Below are 19,356 nucleotides of genomic sequence, written 5' to 3'. Positions count from 1 at the left end.
TATCAAGATGGTGCAGGGGGGCGCTTTTAGGCTAAATAAAATAGCAAAATTACACAGGATTCTGAGTAAACAACCTTTAGCTCTCAGAAAGAAACGAATTGTACTGTGCATTGTATAATTGTGTAACATTTTTAAAAAAAAGTTAGTTACGTTAAAAACCGCTCTACAAACTTTGTCCAAGATGGTTGTGATGAGTGTGTGTGGGGGTGGGGGGGGGGGCGCTTTTTTCGCTAACAAAAATCGCAAGTATTTGTACTGGATTGGTGAGTAGATAACTCTCTTAACACTTAGTAAAGAAACCAAGTGTATTAACGCGTAATGTACAATTTCAATAGCCAGTTTTGTTAAAAAAAAAGACGCGACTAGTTCTTTGTAAGATTCTTACGATTCTCTCAACTTCAACGTGAGAGATCAGATACTTTTGATCAGTGTTTCTTCCAGACTTTTTTCTCCGGGGGGCACTTGAAATCTTCGGGGGGACGGGGGAGGCGGTAAACTTTCTTCGGGGGGGGCGGACACTGTTAAAAGTATATATTTTCTATATATAAATTATATAAATTTCATTTCGTTCGGGGGGGCGTAAAAATTTTTCCGGGGGGCTTCGCCCCCCCCCCCCCCCGAAAAGATGCCTGGAAGAAACTGTGTGCGAGAAGGCAGGGCAAATCTGCGAAATCCAAGACTACGAGCTGTTAACATCCGTTGGATTCCAGTTTGTTTTCTCTAGCTTGTTTTGTCATACCATCAACCAATCAACGAAATACCCATGTCGTATTCCAATGTGAACAATAAATATTTCTGATAACTTCTTCTTGTATGTCACATATGTGTCCTTACTCTAACAAACTTCGAATCCAACTATGTACCATATCACAACAGAGATCGTTCAAAACTAGAACATAAAAGGCTGGTCTAAACATATTAGCGTTAGCTACAAACTACCCTCTAACACAGATCAGGCTTAATTTTTTTTACTGACATTACTAATCTTTCGCAAAAAAAGTTAAACGCATCTTATTGGGAATTAAATTGTGGTAAAGTTTTAAGGAATGAAAATCATACAATGTAATTATTAAACCTTGTCCGGACTGTAGCATACACGCTTACACACACGCTTACACACACAAATACACTCTTACCCACACACAAGCTTATATATAAACACACTATCACACACACATAATTATATACACACACACACACACACACACACACACACATATATATATATATATATATATATATATATATATATATATATATATATATATATATAAGCGGGGGGGGGGGGGGGGCGCCAAATTGAAAGTTCGCCCCGGGCGCCGGGAAGGGTCGCTACGCCTCTGGCCATAATGATGCGTTTTAAGGTGTTTTAGATCTGTTTTATATTTAATTCACACCATCTAGATGCGTTTTTTTTTTTAAAGGTGGTTTAGATCTGGTTTATATTTTATTCACATCACTATGATGCGTTTTATGTCTAGGTTTTTTAGAAAAAAAAAATCTATAATCTCATCTTTGTTTCACCTAGAATCGGCATTGATTTTTCACTGAGGTCGTTCCCATGTTAAAATAACTATTTTAGATCTGTTAATTTCGCGGGGATATTAGATAAAAGTAAAATAAAAATAACACGTAAATATTGCAACGTGTTGAGCGCTTATTGCAAGTGGCGAGGGTTAAGGTTTTGAAGTGCACTCAATGCATCACGCGAAAGTCTTTGAGTGTCCAGCGAGTTTGGTTATTCTGTTAAGTACGCTGCCATGTGGATCTGTCGACGGTGGTAAAATAAAGACTTAAATATATCACGTGGTCGCGACGTTTAAGTTGTATGCTGATTTGATGTAAGAAGTATCCGTTGGAGCTTTCTAGGGTGTTTTTAAATGGTTGTGAAAAAAGTAACCTTGATTGTCTATGAAACTTAAGGAGTTTTTTTTTTTGTGACGGCGTGATACGAGAGTTATATTTTAGATTTCTTTTAAAAAATCATGGGTTTTTATATTTAGAATTATATTTAGAGGGAGGTCTATTCTGTGACATCATTGGGTCGGCTTCATTTTTTCACGTATTGTGGTACGCTTGTGGGGGGGGGGGGGGGGGGTATGTTGGGGTAAAATGAGCTAAAGTAATGTAAATAAAACCTACAGTGTTGTATGGAGGTTATTTTCTTGCAGGTCGCGATGCTATAGGGTTACAATCAGAACTTCGGTCATGGTTAGGGCCAGGTTTAAAGTAGCCCCTCAAGCAACGAACCCAGCTTAGCTTCGATACGACCTGCTAGAATTTAAATAACTCGGCATACTGAACATTTTTAAAGACTTTGTTCAACTTGAATATCCGTACTTTTTTTTTTCTACCTCATGACGTGCGAATTGACCCACCAACTTCCCCGGCTTATGGGCAGACGTGCAGTAACGATCGGGCTGAATTCAGAACTACATATCAACAATGCTATCTGGTTTACTATCAGTTTTTCCGCATTGTTGAAGAAATTCCCGAGGTGAAGGATCAGTTCAGCTGAGTGCGAATGTGTTAAGACTACAGCTCCTCATGCTATTAAAGCTGACTCCCTACACGACTCCGTGGGCTGTGGCGGCGGACTAGATGAATCACAGTGCGGCCCAGCCCTCGCTCCAATCTCTCGACTTGATGAGTTGACTCGGTGCACTTTAATCGACAGGTTTTTCACTGAAATAAAACATGCCTTACAATCGCGCTGCGCTGTGGAGGGTTTATGTAGTGGTTAGATCACTAGGGGAGTGTGTGGTGGTGTTGGGGGGTAGGGGGATGGATGGGGGTTAAAATAGCGTGAACAAGTGTTAAATTTGGCGTCAGCGGGAGGGCGACATTTGTTGGATGCGGGGTGGTAGAACATGCTGGGCTTGAATAATGCTGTAAAGGGGAGATTGCCGCCTCAGTTGTTTGAGAATTAAAGAGCGTGTACTTGGGTGAAGGTTTTCAGTTCAAGCCACAGTTTCCTCTTCTTTACATTAAATCCCCGTTTAATGGTTCATTGTATGCCAGTTTGCTACTAATTTAGTCGGGTTATTGTATGGAAACTGTATTTTAAACAAAATCTTATGCATACAAGCTGTACATTCAGATATCTTAAACAGGTGGTTAAATGTAAATAAAAGTAAGAATAAGGTATTAAGTGTATGTATATACGTCAGCCGTTTATAAGCCGGTCTAAACATTGCCAAACTATGCCCTTCCTACCACTTTCCGTGTACCTCATTGTAATATTACCAGATCTAACATTATATAATTGTCCAGGTGTTCAGCGTAGTGAGATTTAATGAGTGATACACATTTTACATCACTGTCTTGTTCTTTTGTTTTCATTTATAAATGTGTAAAACTTGCTCTAAATACAAAGCGACTTCTTATAGAAAATTCTATTTGAATCGTCTCCTAATGTTTTTTTTTTTAAAATCCTTTTACTTGTTCTGTTTTAAGCAAACTCTAGACTCTAGAATCTTAGCCACCAGTTAGTATAGATTACAGGCCTATTTCAAATTTCTTCATACACCAGTCGTGTGTACTACGACTAGACAAAGTGATGTCCCCTGTCTGAAAAAAAAAACACCCCGGAAATAACATAATAAAAAATCATCTCCCACATGAAAAATAAAGAAAGCCGAGAAAAATATATTTAAAAATTGAATGCTAACTACCCCACACTGTAAACCTCTAGATATGAGCAGGCTATATTTTGTAAACATCTTCCGTGTTTTGCAGTAAACAGCTTTAAATTGAACGTGGGGTTATAATAATTAGACTCAAGAGATGAGTACACACTAAGTTGCTAGGGTACAAGGGAGCTAAATTAAAGAATTTAAAGTGAGTTGTGTTTAGGATTCAGTATTATTATAAAAGGTAATTAAGTCGTTTAATTTTAAGTGAGTTAACTTTGTAAGACCAGGAATTCACGTCAGTTACATACAAGGGAGATAAGTCAGTAACATACAAGGGAGATAAGTCAGTAACATACAAGGGAGATAAGTCAGTAACATACAAGGGAGATAAGTCAGTAACATACAAGGGAGCTAAGTCAGTAACATACAAGGGAGATAAGTCAGTAACATACAAGGGAGATAAGTCAGTAACATACATGGGAGATAAGTCAGTAACACATAGGAGATAAGTCAGTAACATACAAGGTAGAAAAGTCAGTAACACATGGGAGATAAGTCAGTAACATACAATGGTGATAAGTCAGTAACATACAAGGGAGATAAGTCAGTAACATACAAGGGAGATAAGTCAGTAACATACAAGGGAGATAAGTCAGTAACATACAAGGGAGCTAAGTCAGTAACATACAAGGGAGATAAGTCAGTAACATACATGGGAGATAAGTCAGTAACACATAGGAGATAAGTCAGTAACATACAAGGTAGATAAGTCAGTAACACATGGGAGATAAGTCAGTAAGATACAAGGGAGATAAGTCAGTAACATACAAGTGAGATAAGTCAGTAACATACCAGGGAGACAAGTCAGATAAATCAGTAACATACATGGGAGATAAGTTCATACAAGTGAGATAATCCAGTAACATAAAAGTCAGTGTGGTGAAAATTTACTGTCATATAGTGAATGTTGACATTAGATGTTTAATAAAAAACACACTTCTGGGTATCACCAAGTTCAAAACCATAATGTGTTTCAAATGATTTTTTTCTAGCACAAGTAATAATGCCCCCTAAAAAGATGTGTGCCATTATTCAAACAATAAAAACTGCAGCTCCACTATAACAAAAACGAATCAATAGTGTGTAGGTTACTGAGTACAAGTGTCTGTATGAGGTATTTATTCAAGTACCCCTGTACACAAGTAGTGGCCTTCAACTTGACCTGCCAGGAAATAGTTTTAATTACTGTGTCACTCAGTGCACTACATGTTGCCCTCTTTACCTTTTGTAAATAGGCATTTTTTTAAAGCTAATATTTTAATTATGATCAGTTTTAGTTTTAACTTTTATGCTACAGTCAGGTATAGCCTGAGTGTCTAACTCTATTGTTGACAGGCTGTTTAGCTTCAGTTCTGAACCTTTCTGTAACATAGACTTGTGTTTTTTATTTCACAATTGGGCTTTATGGCCCTGCTCTATGTTGGGCTTTAAGGCCCTGCTCCATGTTGGGCTTTATGGGCTCTATGTTGGGCTTTATGGCCCTGCTCCATGTTGGGCTTTATGGCCATGCTCCATGTTGGGCTTTATGGCCCTGCTCCATGTTGGGGCCCTGCTCCATGTTGGGCTTTATGGCCCTGCTCCATGTTGGGTAAGGCCCTGCTCCATGTTGGGTTTTATGGCCCTGCTCCATGTTGGGTTTTAATGCCCTGCTCCATGTTGGGTAAGGCCCTGCTCCATGTTGGGTAAGGCCCTGCTCCATGTTGGGGCCCTGCTCCATGTTGGGCTTTATGGCCCTGCTCCATGTTGGGCTTTATGGCCCTGCTCCATGTTGGGTTTTATGGCCCTGCTCCATGTTGGGTAAGGCCCTGCTCCATGTTGGGTAAGGCCCTGCTCCATGTTGGGGCCCTGCTCCATGTTGGGCTTTATGGCCCTGCTCCATGTTGGGCTTTATGGCCCTGCTCCATGTTGGGTTTTAATGCCCTGCTCCATGTTGGGCTTTATGGCCCTGCTCCATGTTGGGTTTTAATGCCCTGCTCCATGTTGGGCTTTATGGCCCTGTTCCATGTTGGGTTTTATGGCCCTGCTCCATGTTGGGTTTTAAGGCCCTGCTCCATGTTGGGTTTTAAGGCCCTGCTCCATGTTGGGTAAGGCCCTGCTCCATGTTGGGCTTTATGGCCCTGCTCCATGTTGGGCTTTATGGCCCTGCTCCATGTTGGGCTTTATGGCCCTGCTCCATGTTGGGTTTTAATGCCCTGCTCCATGTTGGGCTTTATGGCCCTGCTCCATGTTGGGTTTTAATGCCCTGCTCCATGTTGGGCTTTATGGCCCTGTTCCATGTTGGGCTTTAAGGCCCTGCTCCATGTTGGGTTTTAAGGCCCTGCTCCATGTTGGGCTTTATGGCCCTGCTCCATGTTGGGTAAGGCCCTGCTCCATGTTGGGTTTTAATGCCCTGCTCCATGTTGGGCTTTATGGCCATGCTCCATGTTGGGCTTTAAGGCCCTGCTCCTGCCTGGTTGACTTATTCAGTCAGGTTGTTTGGCATGTTTTGGTTTTTTCTTTGACTCAAATTGCCTTTTGACAAAAAGCCCAAAACATATACCTTTAACACAAGTTAAAAATCCCTAACAATCAATATCTTCCCCTACATTTCTGTTTAAGCGAAACATTTAACCAACAACATTGATTAAAATCTGACAGGTTTGTATAATTTCTTTTAATAAATAATTTTATATTTTAGAATTTTCAAAAATTTCTGTCAATCACACTCTTTGTTGTCTGAGCAGATTTATTGAACCAGCAAAATGATTCTTTACAACTAGTTTTAATTATTTTTTTAAACTACACAACACATTTTGCCCAAGGGTTTTTATTCAACACAACTTTTTCAATTATAAGCTTCAGGAAAAATGTGTTGTGAAAGAGTGCATTTGATCAGTGAATGTATTAAAAAGAGTAGTTGTGTAAGTCATCATATGAAATGGAACTTTCCTTTTATCTGCTGTCTAATTATCATGTAGCTGGCTGTAAAAAGTATGTCATCACCTCTCTTGGGAAAAAAAGCTCTTTTAAGCCCAGTTTAATATTGAGAGAAAATGTAACACAAAATTTAAAGTACATTTTGTATCATTTTTAAAATAAACTGTTATATTATTACACACAATTAATATACGTAACTGTTGATTTTCTAGTTTTAAATAGCAAATTATTATTCTACATTGCCTTCGGCTGAAACTGTCAGATTTACCTCCCCTGTAAAAAAAAAACCCCATACATGTCCATCCATGTTTAATAAGTTAATGTTACTGTTTAAGCCCTGTCTTTTAAGCCTAATGATTGCAAACTTCAAATGATATTTTTACCTGATGAGCATCTATTTATAATGGCAAAGTCAATATGAAATGATATTTTGAGGTTTTACGTGATCAGCTGTTATTTTCATTGACATTGAAGGCCTAATAACATATTCATATTTTGATATGATGAACAATTGGCAGGGATTATCAAATGAAGCATTGGTCTGATGATGAGCTATTTATATTGCTAAAATAGCTGTCATGTCTGTCGTATTTTCATGTGATGAGCTATTTATAGTTAGAGTGAAAGTCAATTGTTTTGATGTGATGAACTATTTATATTGACAGTGGAAGTCAATTGTTTTGATTGATGAATATTGATATTGACAGAGAAAGTCAAATTGTTTTGATCTGATGGGCAGCTATTTCTATTGACAGAGTGAACGATGCTTTCACACGCTACCCACAAGACAACATGGCAGTCATCTCAGGGCTCTCCGGTGCTAGCTCCAGCCAGGCTGGCGGAGCACCCCCACCCTCTCACCTTGGGTCGGTGGAGATGGGGCCCGGACCCATCAAAAGACCACGCCCTGCTGACCGACCAGACTTGACCCAACCACTGCATGTTGATGTAGAAGTGAAAAGGGTGAGTTCAAATCTTGCGTTATTCTATATCCAGTTTAAATTGTGTTATAAATTTGAGATATCCTGTACAAACCTAGGATGTAGAAGTGAAAGAGGGAGCTCAAATCTTGTGTTGTGGTTTAATTTGTGTTATTACCCAGTGTAATTTTTAAATTAGTTAAAGTAATCTTTGTGATAAATAATTATGTTATGTCTTATCTTGCTATATTCATGTACGTTTTTATGTTGCGTAACGTGTTTCAGGAGCCTGCCTACACCCCACTAGTAGATACCATCTACATATCACAATGTGTCTTATCTTACTGTATTATTGTATGTTCTTATGTTGCATACTGCGTGTTTCAGGAGCCATCCTACACCCCACAAGTAGAGGCAATCTACATATCACAATATGTCTTATCTTGCTGTGTTATTGTATGTTCTTATGTTGCGTACTGTGTGTTTCAGGAGCCAGCCTACACCCCACAAGTAGAGGCAATCTACATATCACAATATGTCTTATCTTGCTGTGTTATTGTATGTTCTTATGTTGCGTACTGTGTGTTTCAGGAGCCAGCCTACACCCCACAAGTAGAGGCAATCTACATATCACAATATGTCTTATCTTGCTGTGTTATTGTATGTTCATATGTTGGGTACTGTGTGTTTCAGGAGCCAGCCTACACCCCACAAGTAGAGGCAATCTACATATCACAATATGTCTTATCTTGCTGTGTTATTGTATGTTCATATGTTGGGTACTGTGTGTTTCAGGAGCCAGCCTACACCCCACAAGTAGAGGCCATCTCTCCCATCCTCCCACAAGAAGACCCAGCCAACAAGATCCTGAGGGAAGAGTTGCTGGCCAATATTGACAAGGTGGACAGGGAGATGGTCAATGTGGAGCAGCAGATTTCTAAGCTCAAGAAGAAACAGGTGTGGACAGATGTTATCATTATTTTAAAGTCAGGGGTCATACATTAGAGGTGGTGTAAAGATTGAACAAGGTTCACAAATAGTCTATTGCTCATGCAATAGATGTGTAGTCAAAACTGAGTTGTCATTGTTTTTGCTTGAGCAATGGAGTTTTTTGTGAATCTGGTTCAATGATTTAATGTTGTATCGCCTGTTCTGGTCCACTCAACTGATGCTGTATGTGTGTACACAGGCCCAGCTTCTGGAAGACAAGAACAAGCCTCATGAAGAGAAGAGCCACGACCATGAGCTGTCTTATGAGCCCAAACACCAGAGCATTGCTCAGATTATTTATGCTGAAAACAGGGTGAGGGCAGATATTCTTTAGATATTCAGTCCCTGGTTATTTTTAGACGGGTGATGTGTCATTGCAAATAACTGAGGAGTGAATATTTATTTAAATTATCACTAAAGTGTTGACAAAAATTAGGATATTCCATTCGTAATTATTAATAAATAAACTTAAGAGCAAGCAATAGAGGGGATAGATTTAATCTCTGATGACATTATGAATAATTCTTTTTTAAACTTGTTCTGTTTATCTTAATATGTATGAAAATGTTTAACTAAATGTGTTATATGTTCCATTTATTTGTAATGATTTTTTCAGAAAAAAGCAGAAGCTGCCCATAAAGTTTTTGAACAGTTGGGACCTAAAATTGATTTGGTAAGTTTCTATGACATTCCTTGTTTTGAAATAAAAAAAATTTCCAAGCTCTATTTTTATTGCTGAAATGATGAATGTAACAAAACTGTTGTAATCAGATTACCAAATATATACAAGTGACAGGTTTTGTACTTTTTTTAATGGTTTTATTTTTTTAAACTAGACAAGTCCGAATTCTTTATTGAATACTGTATTTACTGATGACCTAAATAATATTTATCTCAATTTTTAAAATTTTTACAATGTGGTTGCTTTGCTATTTTAAAATTTTCAGCCACCTTTATACATACCAAATTCATTGCAGTTCTCATAACATGCCATGTAAAAATGTAAAAAATTACATGCAGATGGTTTAATTTCCAAACAAATCAAACCATCTGACACTATGAAATGTTAGGTCACCAAGAACAATAACCCAGCCTTGTTTTTTATTTTTACGTCCCTTGTTACAGCCACTGTACCACCAGCCATCTGATACACCTGTGTACCATGAGAACATCAAGAAGTAAGTAGGTCAATAGGTTGGAAGTGTTTAGTCTGCATTATCAACTTGTTTATGTTTGTCTTGTCTGAACTGCTGCATGGACTGGTGGGAATATCAGGATACATGTATACTTGTTCCATCATCTGTCACAACACAACAACATTTGATGCTCTAGAATGGTGCTAAGAGCTGGCACCCCAGGACACTGAGATAAAGAGCAGGCTTAGACACTGGTGGTGGTTAGGTTGATCACTGAGTCATAGAGACTATGAACAATTCTCACCACTTTAAAATAGTATTAACCACTGACTCATAGAGACTATGAACAATTCTCACCACTTTAAAATAGTATTAACCACTGACTCATAGAGACTATGAACAATTCTCACCACTTTAAAACAGTATTAACCACTGACTCATAGAGACTATGAACAATTCTCAACACTTTAAAACAACTTAAACCACTGACTCATAGAGAAAAATGAACAAACTCGTTGAGACAAATGAGCAAACAATGATAACCAGTGACTTACAGAGACAAATGAGCAAACTTTGATAATCACTGACTTATAGAGACAAATGAGCAAACAATGATAACCACTGACTTACAGAGACTAATGAGCAAACAATGATAACCACTGACTCACAGAGACAAATGAGCAAACAATGATAACCACTGACTCATAGAGACAAATGAGCAAACAATGATAACTATTGACTCGTTGAGACAAGGCATAATTCTCACCACTTTAAAAAAAGCAATGTTAACCACTGAATAAAAGAGAAATTAACAATACTCATCCATTTAAGGCAATGTTAACCACTGAATTATAGAGATAATGAACAATTATGCAATTCAAATCTACTTTGTAACTTTATTCAACTATCACTTCTTACTGTAAGACAAATATTTTATATTTATGATGGGTCAAAGTGCTAGACTTGTACCACTTTAAACTAAAAATTTATCTCACAAACCTAGTGTAACCATATTTTAAAGATGTGTATTTGCCTAGTATCACTTATGCATGAGAATATCTATATTTGTTTTATAAATTCAACTAGTAAGAATGTTTCATCTTAAAGATACCTTTTGTTTGCAATCATATACTATGGAATTTCTATAGTCATTTTCAAATAGCAAAAAATCGTGACATAAAAATATTTCTATAAAGGGTAGCTTCTTTCATTGGAGAATTTGTACAATCAGTAAGCAGTTTGAAAAAGAATGGCCTTTATTTAAAAGATATCTTTTGTTTAGTTGTTTCATATTTTTAGAAAATATCTATACTTTCAACTAGTAAGAAATAAGACTGTAAATAAGAATGAAAATAAGAATATAAATAGTGTTTTTATTTTTATTTTAAGCAAAGCACTAAAGATGTGTTTAAATTTTTTCTAACATATTGTTGTTTTTAAAATTCAGACACAAAGAGTTTAGATCCAGACTTATTCTTCATTTGAAAAGAAGACATCAGGCTAGAAGAATCCGGGTTAGTAAATCTAATGTATTTTTGTGTCTAATTTTACCTTGTATTTGATATACCATTTTATCCTATGAAACTCTGGGTTTGCCACCCTCAACCACACTCGAACCATCTTTTGTACATCTAACCACTATATTAGTCTCTGTGTAAACCATTATATTAGTCCCTGTTTAAACCACTCTATTAGCCAAATGTAAACCACTACATTAGTCCTAGTGTAAACGACTATATTAGCTAAGTGTAAACCACTACATTAGTCTCAGTGTAAACCACTATATTAGTCCCAGTGTAAACCACTACATTAGTCACAGTGTAAACCACTATTATCTTTAGTTAGTTTGTCTAGTGTAAAATTCCTTCTCTGAGAACGTCTTCCCATCATAACAAGCTCCCACAATTCAGTATTGTTCAAGGAAGTAGGAATTTTAGCTAAATATTTTATTATATACCATAATTTGGGCACTTCATATCAGTAAAAAAAAATTTTTGTCATTTAGCCAACATTTTAGCCACAGCAACAGTTACCATTAGTTGGGAATTTCATTGCTACCGCAGTATAACTTGTTTTATAACAACACAAAACAAATATAACAATAGTTAACCGACCTTTTTTAACTTGGTATTTTTTTAAAATGAATGTGTTAAGCTGAAAAAAAAATATAAAAATTTAATCCATATATGTATTATTGTTTAGTAGTTATGAAAGGAGAAAAAAAACTTGTCCTTAACAGCTGTTTACTCAACCCAGAAAAACCTTAACCTTAGTTTGTACTCACCACCACCACCACTTTGTACATGCACCACCTACATGACTGTGCACCATATGACCTCCCTTCAGTAAGAATGTTGATGAATAGGGGAGATAACACTTGAAAGAAGGCAGGACAGAGTTTTCCTAGTGCAATGGGAAATCATCCATGACCATCACACTTAGTTGTCCCTCGAAGCTGTTTGAGTTAAAAACAGCTTGGCAGTTGAATATTAGCAGAAAATAATTCTATGTACTAATTGACCCTGTTACATGTATTTTTTATTTGATAGTCATGTAGTTAAATTCAAAGAAATAAAACATGTTATATCCTTAAAATAATGCTTCTTGGTGTAAAATACCCTATATGTGTCAAACACTGAATATGCATATCAATCTATTGATTTTAAAATGTCATTTTTGGACAGAAATTTTATCTGTAAAACTATTATATTTGGTTCTATCTTTTATCCCAATTTGATACAATTAATTACAATTATTAAATTTAATTATCAGCAAATATTGCCACACCATCAATATTTTCTGTTTGAAAAACTACTCCTGAGATAAGTTGCCACTTAGGGCAGTTGAATATTAAAATTATTTTCTATAATTATTTAAAGAGGCAAACAAAAGAATTCCAAGACACTCATTACTTCCCCCTCCTTAGTATTGATCACACAAAAGCGAAGAAAACTGAATGACTGAATGTATTTTAGGAATAAAACAAATGTATCTTTATATAACCCAATTTTCTATGAAGTTCTTCTGTCCCAGGAATGTGAAATAAAATATGGTCTTTTATATCTTGAACACAGGAGAGGTATCTAACAGAAAGATATGACCAGCTTATGCAGTCTTGGCTGAAGAAAACAGAGAAAACAGAAAATAATTCAAAGAGAAAGTCAGTCTTGTTGTTTACATCAGCTTATCATTTTCTCATCGTTTTAAAATTGTAATAGTTTGTTACCCAAGTTTATACATGTAACATTTTCGCCTTTTCTATTTATAGGGCTAAGGAAGCAAAGATGAGGGAATTTTATGAAAAAATATTTCCTGAAATAAAGAAGTTAAGAGAAGAGAAAGAGAGGTAAGTCATTAGGGCATCGTTTAGTTATTAAATAAGTGATCAATTATTCTGTTTATTTTCACTTGTCAGTCACATAATCCCTGAGTATGGCTTTGCAACAATTTTTTTTTTTTAAATCAATATAGTGCTGGGAAAATTAAATTTTAAAAATGTGCAATGCCATAATTTGTGTAAGGACTTGCAAGTTGTTGATGACATGCAGTTTCTCCCTGTAGAAATGTAAGATCCCTGCGTTTTTCTATGCTTAGCAAACAAGGCACGCGCAGTGGACAAGGTGGATATGTGCGCAGTGATGCAGAGATGGAGCAGATCATGGACGGACTCACTGAGCAGGAGGTAATGTTGTAGCTGAGCTAAGGGCAGTGACTGGCTTAGGCTCGCACTTTAACCATGTGGCTTTATGACCTCTGTATATATCTGTTTTACACGACTTCTATTGTCAAACACTAGAAAGACATGCATGTTCTGCTGTAATAAAAAAATATGGCTATTTAACTTGTATGAATATTTCAAATAATAAGAAAAAGTACAAAGGAGTTCGTGACTATACCCTCACTTTCTAAAATCAATAGCAAATCATTTTCCAGTTCAGCTATGAGGTACAGCTATTATGCAGAGAAATCTTATTTTCAGCCTATAATATTGTTTAAATACATAGCCACTGTCAACATCATTAAATAGCAATTATGTTTTTATCATTGTTTAAATAGTCTTTGTACACATAAAGGCATGCCAAAGTTGTTATCATTGTTTACTTCACCATTGTAAACAATGTAGTATCTACTTCTTCATATTATCATTGGATTGCTTAGCCATTCTACAATAATGAACTGCTCTTAATTTACTAAACATTGTTTAAATACTTAACCCTAAAGTACAGAACCACCCTAATCTAAGTACAGATCCACCCTAATGTAAGCACTGATCCACCCTAATGTAAGCACTGATCCACTTTAATGTAAGCAATGATCCACCTTAATGTAAGCACTGATCCACCCTAATGTAAGCACTGATCCACCCTAATGTAAGCACTGATCCACTTTAATGTAAGCAATGATCCACCTTAATGTAAGCACTGATCCACCCTAATGTAAGCACTGATCCACCCTAATGTAAGCACTGATCCACTTTAATGTAAGCAATGATCCACCTTAATGTAAGCACTGATCCACCCTAATGTAAGCACTGATTCACCCTAATGTAAGCACTGATCCACCCTAATGTAAGCACTGATCACCTTAACCTAAGCACTGATCCACCCTAATCTAAGTACAGATCCACCCTTATGTAAGCACTGATCACCTTAACCTAAGCACTGATCCACCCTAATCTAAGTACAGATCCACCCTTATGTAAGCACTGATCACCTTAACCTAAGCACTGATCCACCTTAACCTAAGTACAGATCCACCCTAATGTAAGCACTGATCACCTTAACCTAAGCACTGATCCACCCTAATCTAAGTACAGATCCACCCTTATGTAAGCACTGATCCACCTTAATCTAAGTACAGATCCACCCTATGTAAGCACTTATCCACCCTTATGTAAGCACTGATCCACCCTTATGTAAGCACTGATCCACCTTAACCTAAGTACAGATCCACCCTATGTAAGCACTGATCCACCCTTATGTAAGCACTGATCCACCCTAATGTAAGCACTGATCCACCCTAATGTAAGCACTGATCCACCCTAATGTAGGCACTGATCCACCTTAACCTAAGTACAGATCCACCCTATGTAAGCACTGATCCACCTTAACCTAAGTACAGATCCACCCTATGTAAGCACTTATCCACCCTTATGTAAGCACTGATCCACCCTAATGTAAGCACTGATCCACCCTAATGTAAGCACTGATCCACCCTAATGTAGGCACTGATCCACCCTAATGTAAGCACTGATCCACCCTAATGTAAGCACTGATCCACCTTAACCTAAGTACAGATCCACCCTATGTAAGCACTTATCCATCATTATGTAAGCACTGATCCACCCTAATGTAAGCACTGATCCACCCTAATGTAAGCACTGAACCACCCTAATGTAAGCACTGACCCACCTTAATGTAAGCACTGACCCACCCTAATGTAAGAACTGATCCACCCTAACGTAAGCACTGATCCACCCTAACGTAAGCACTGACCCACCCTAATGTAAGCACTGATCCACCCTAATGTAAGCACTGATCCACCCTAATGTAAGCACTGATCCACCCTAATCTAAGTATTGATCCACCCTAATCTAAATACATATCCACCCTTATGTAAGCACTGATTCCACCCTAATGTAAGCACTGATCACCTTAACCTAAGCACTGATCCACCCTAATGTAAGCACTGATCCACCTTAACCTAAGTACAGATCCACCCTATGTAAGCACTTATCCACCCTTATGTAAGCACTGATCCACCCTAATGTAAGCACTGATCCACCCTAATGTAAGCACTGATCCACCCTAATGTAGGCACTGATCCACCCTAATGTAAGCACTGATCCACCCTAATGTAAGCACTGACCCACCTTAATGTAAGCACTGACCCACCCTAATGTAAGAACTGATCCACCCTAACGTAAGCACTGACCCACCCTAATGTAAGCACTGATCCACCCTAATGTAAGCACTGATCCACCCTAATGTAAGCACTGATCCACCCTAATGTAAGCACTGATTCACCTGAATCTAAGTATTGATCCACCCTAATCTAAATACATATCCACCCTTATGTAAGCACTGATTCCACCCTAATGTAAGCACTGATTCCACCCTAATGTTAGCACTGACCCACCCTAATGTAAGCACTGATCCACCCTAATGTAAGCACTGATCCACCCTAATGTAAACACTGATCCACCCTAATGTAAACACTGATCCACCCTAATGTAAGCACTGATCCACCCTAATGTAAGCACTGATTCACCTGAATCTAAGTATTGATCCACCCTAATCTAAATACATATCCACCCTTATGTAAGCACTGATTCCACCCTAATGTAAGCACTAATCCACCCTAATGTAAGCACTGATCCACCCTAATGTAAGCACTGATTCACCTGAATCTAAGTATTGATCCACCCTAATCTAAATACATATCCACCCTTATGTAAGCACTGATTCCACCCTAATGTAAGCACTGATTCCACCCTAATGTAAGCACTGATCCACCCTAATGTAAGCACTGATCCACCCTAATGTAAGCACTGATCCACCCTAATGTAAGCACTGATCCACCCTTATGTAAGCACTGATCCACCCTAATGTAAACACTGATCCACCCTAATGTAAGCACTGACCCACCCTAATGTAAGCACTGATCCACCCTAATGCAAGCACTGATCCACCCTAATGTAAGCACTGATTCACCTGAATCTAACTATTGATCCACCCTAATCTAAATACATATCCACCCTTATGTAAGCACTGATTCCACCCTAATGTAAGCACTGCTCCACCCTAATGTAAGCACTGATTCACCTGAATCTAAGTATTGATCCACCCTAATCTAAATACATATCCACCCTTATGTAAGCACTGATTCCACCCTAATGTAAGCACTGATCCACCCTAATGTAAGCACTGATCCACCCTAATGTAAGCACTGATCCACCCTTAAGTAAGCACTGATCCACCCTAATGTAAGCACTGATTCACCCTAATGTAAACACTGATCCACCCTAATCTAAGTACAGATCCACCCTAATGTAAGCAATGATCCTCCCTAATGTAAGCACTGACCCACCCTAATGTAAGCACTGATCCACCCTAATGTAAACACTGATCCACCTGAATCTAAGTATCGATCCACCCTAATCTAAATACAGATCCACCCTTATGAAAGTAAAGTCCTCCCCCCCCCAAATGTAAGTTCTAAGCCATTTACTAAACCACTAACACACAAATGAATGGAACCTTTCTGCTGACAGGAGGAGGAGAAGAAAATGCGTAGCCTGTCAGTCATACCACCTATGATGTTGGATGCCAGACAACGCAAGATGAGATTTGTGAACAACAACGGTCTGCTAGAAGATGCCCTGGAGGTGCACAAGGAGGCCCAGAACTACACAGCCCGCTGGACTGAGGCAGAGAGGCAGATTTTTAAAGAGAAATACCTGCAGAACCCCAAAAACTTTGTTGTCATCGCTTCATTCTTGCCTCAGAAAGTAGGTTCATGGGAATTTTGTCCTTATGCCATTAAAAAAATCCTAGGCTGACATGTTTATTTTTATTTAACTAAATTACTAGTTAAAGCTTTTCTTATATTCAACCTTAAGGGAAAAAAACTACATATTAGGAAATAATAATTTAAATTTATTTCTAGAGTGTTCCTGATTGTGTCCAGTTTTATTATCTGACCAAGAAAAGTGAAAACTATAAACAACTTTTGAGGAAACAAAACATGAAGAGGAAACGCAACATGACTAAGGCACAGGTATGAAACTTGACTATAAACTTCTGGATAACTACAGATAGTTACATTTTAAAAAAGCTGAATTATATAGAAGTGCTTACTGCTGTCAGCAATTACAGTGTAAGAGGTAAAGAAGAGGAATTACATTTCAAACATTTGTTTTAGGTCTTAGGTTCACTTTTCTCCACTGTATGTTGCATATACTGGAGTTGGAATAAAAAAGTTTTGGACATTATTTCTTGTTCAAAATATTTCTTGTGATTTACTCTGCTAATTTGATTTCAAGTCATAGCACGATGGTAAAACAATTCAGACGTTTGCTTTTGATCTGTTTAGAATTATCACATGATAAACCTGTCTGTGCCGACTACTTAACACTTTAGTGTTTATGCAACAGAATATTCTATTATCAGTTTAAGCAATTTTGGCTCTGACTGAAATGACTACTTTGTCTTGACAGCAACAAGAACAGCTGCGTCAACAACAGCAGCAACAACAAGAGCAGCTTAGACAACAGCAGCAGCAGCAACAGCAGGAGGAACAGTCCACTTCAGCCAATGCTTGCGGGAAGGTTGATGTGAAAATTGAACCTGGGACAGAGACTGAGAGCTCTTCAACTGATAAGTGAGTGGCTTTGTAATGACAGCATCAGTTCATTTAATGTTTTATAAAATTATTGCATGTTTACCATATTTTTTCTCCAATAATTTAAGATTTATTTTCACAAGTTTTATTTTAAATTTTATAGCTAAAGATATTTGTGAATATTGCATTTAAATTTGAGTGAGATGAGTGAAACTTTAATTTGCTTTTCAAGAAATAGGTGTATAGTTAGTAAGTTATATAAGAAAATAAGTTTAAAAAAAAATTAATTTCTATTTTAGTAGGCTAAAAAAAGAAGTGAAAGAGGAAGAGAAAGAGAAAGGAGGAGATGCTGACATCTCTGAAGGGGAGGCAGTTGCTAATGAAAATGAAGGTATGGCTGATTTCTATATTATATACCTGGCTTATTCAAATTCCAACAATATGATATTTAGTATGTTTTTTTGGCTAGATTGTGTTCATCATGTAAGTAATGCTTATCAAGTTTGGTTGTTTTGCTGGCTTTACTGCATTTAGATGATAGAACAGGGCTCGTAATGTAAATAAAAGTAAAAGTTCTTTTTTCGAACCTGATGACCCATGGGGCAAATGAAGTAGAGTTCACCTGTTTCTGTCACCTCTAATATAAAGGTATATTTTGGCCAGCCGCCTTTACTTTCCTAACGTGAGTACCCATCAGAGCTGGGTGGACTCAGGGATGTTCCACCCAGATTCAAACTCAAGACTTACGGGTTAGCAGTCTAGCGCATAATGTAAATGGTGATGTTTGATCCATGTGTTTTCTAATCATAATGAGAAATATTTAGTGCCCCTTTAGTGTGTTAAAATGTTTAAAAATCATAATTGCTTTCTGATTTAACTAGTGAATTTTTACAAATTCTACTCATAGGTGGGGTCCACAACTGTGCAGTGTGTAAAGTTGAACTGGCCCACTTTGGTCTGAGCCGACCCCTGACCACTGCCAACTGTGACCAGTACAGCGTAGCCCCTGCTGACGTACAAGATGACATGAGAGTTTGTCGGTCATGTCACTGTCGGACTGTCAGGAAAAGATTTACGCAGTAACTTGTTTTTAAAATATTTCTACCTATATGAAAAATTTTTTAAACGTTTCTCACATTACCTAAATGAAATTTTCTAAGTTTTTGTCATGTTATCAATAAGAGATGCTATAAATATTTTTCATATTACCTTATGCAGAGATTATATGTCATATTACCTAAATGAAAGCTGCGATAAACATTAGTCAAATTACCTGAATCAGAGACGCTGCTCTCCTCACTGTAAATCTATTACCCTAAAAAAGTTTTTACCTCTGAATATGACTTTTTGTGTGGT

At 37.4% G+C, this 19,356-nt stretch overlaps 1 protein-coding gene across 6 annotated transcripts in view; it reads left to right on the top strand.

Moving 5' to 3' along the window:
• LOC131934989 (nuclear receptor corepressor 1) overlaps positions 1–19,356 on the top strand; it is a 66,324-nt gene that overhangs the window by 26,947 nt on the left and 20,021 nt on the right. For 5 of the 6 annotated variants that reach the window (XM_059291277.1, XM_059291278.1, XM_059291267.1 and 2 more), the window contains 14 exons: positions 7,367–7,574; positions 8,327–8,488; positions 8,721–8,834; positions 9,138–9,194; positions 9,647–9,699; positions 11,105–11,171; positions 12,732–12,817; positions 12,926–13,003; positions 13,252–13,339; positions 16,931–17,167; positions 17,326–17,436; positions 17,876–18,039; positions 18,300–18,391; positions 18,908–19,079. In XM_059291277.1, coding sequence (XP_059147260.1) covers positions 7,367–7,574; positions 8,327–8,488; positions 8,721–8,834; positions 9,138–9,194; positions 9,647–9,699; positions 11,105–11,171; positions 12,732–12,817; positions 12,926–13,003; positions 13,252–13,339; positions 16,931–17,167; positions 17,326–17,436; positions 17,876–18,039; positions 18,300–18,391; positions 18,908–19,079 — 1,689 coding nt within the window. The remainder of the gene's footprint in view (positions 1–7,366; positions 7,575–8,326; positions 8,489–8,720; positions 8,835–9,137; positions 9,195–9,646; positions 9,700–11,104; positions 11,172–12,731; positions 12,818–12,925; positions 13,004–13,251; positions 13,340–16,930; positions 17,168–17,325; positions 17,437–17,875; positions 18,040–18,299; positions 18,392–18,907; positions 19,080–19,356) is intronic. The other variant, XM_059291276.1, reaches the window with a different exon arrangement.

This window comes from Physella acuta, unplaced genomic scaffold, assembly GCF_028476545.2.
Source record: "Physella acuta isolate Inbredline_101_S28 unplaced genomic scaffold, ASM2847654v3 ptg000012l, whole genome shotgun sequence".
In the NCBI taxonomy this organism is placed as follows: domain Eukaryota; kingdom Metazoa; phylum Mollusca; class Gastropoda; family Physidae; genus Physella; species Physella acuta.
This window is presented reverse-complemented; position numbering and strand designations above follow the sequence as displayed.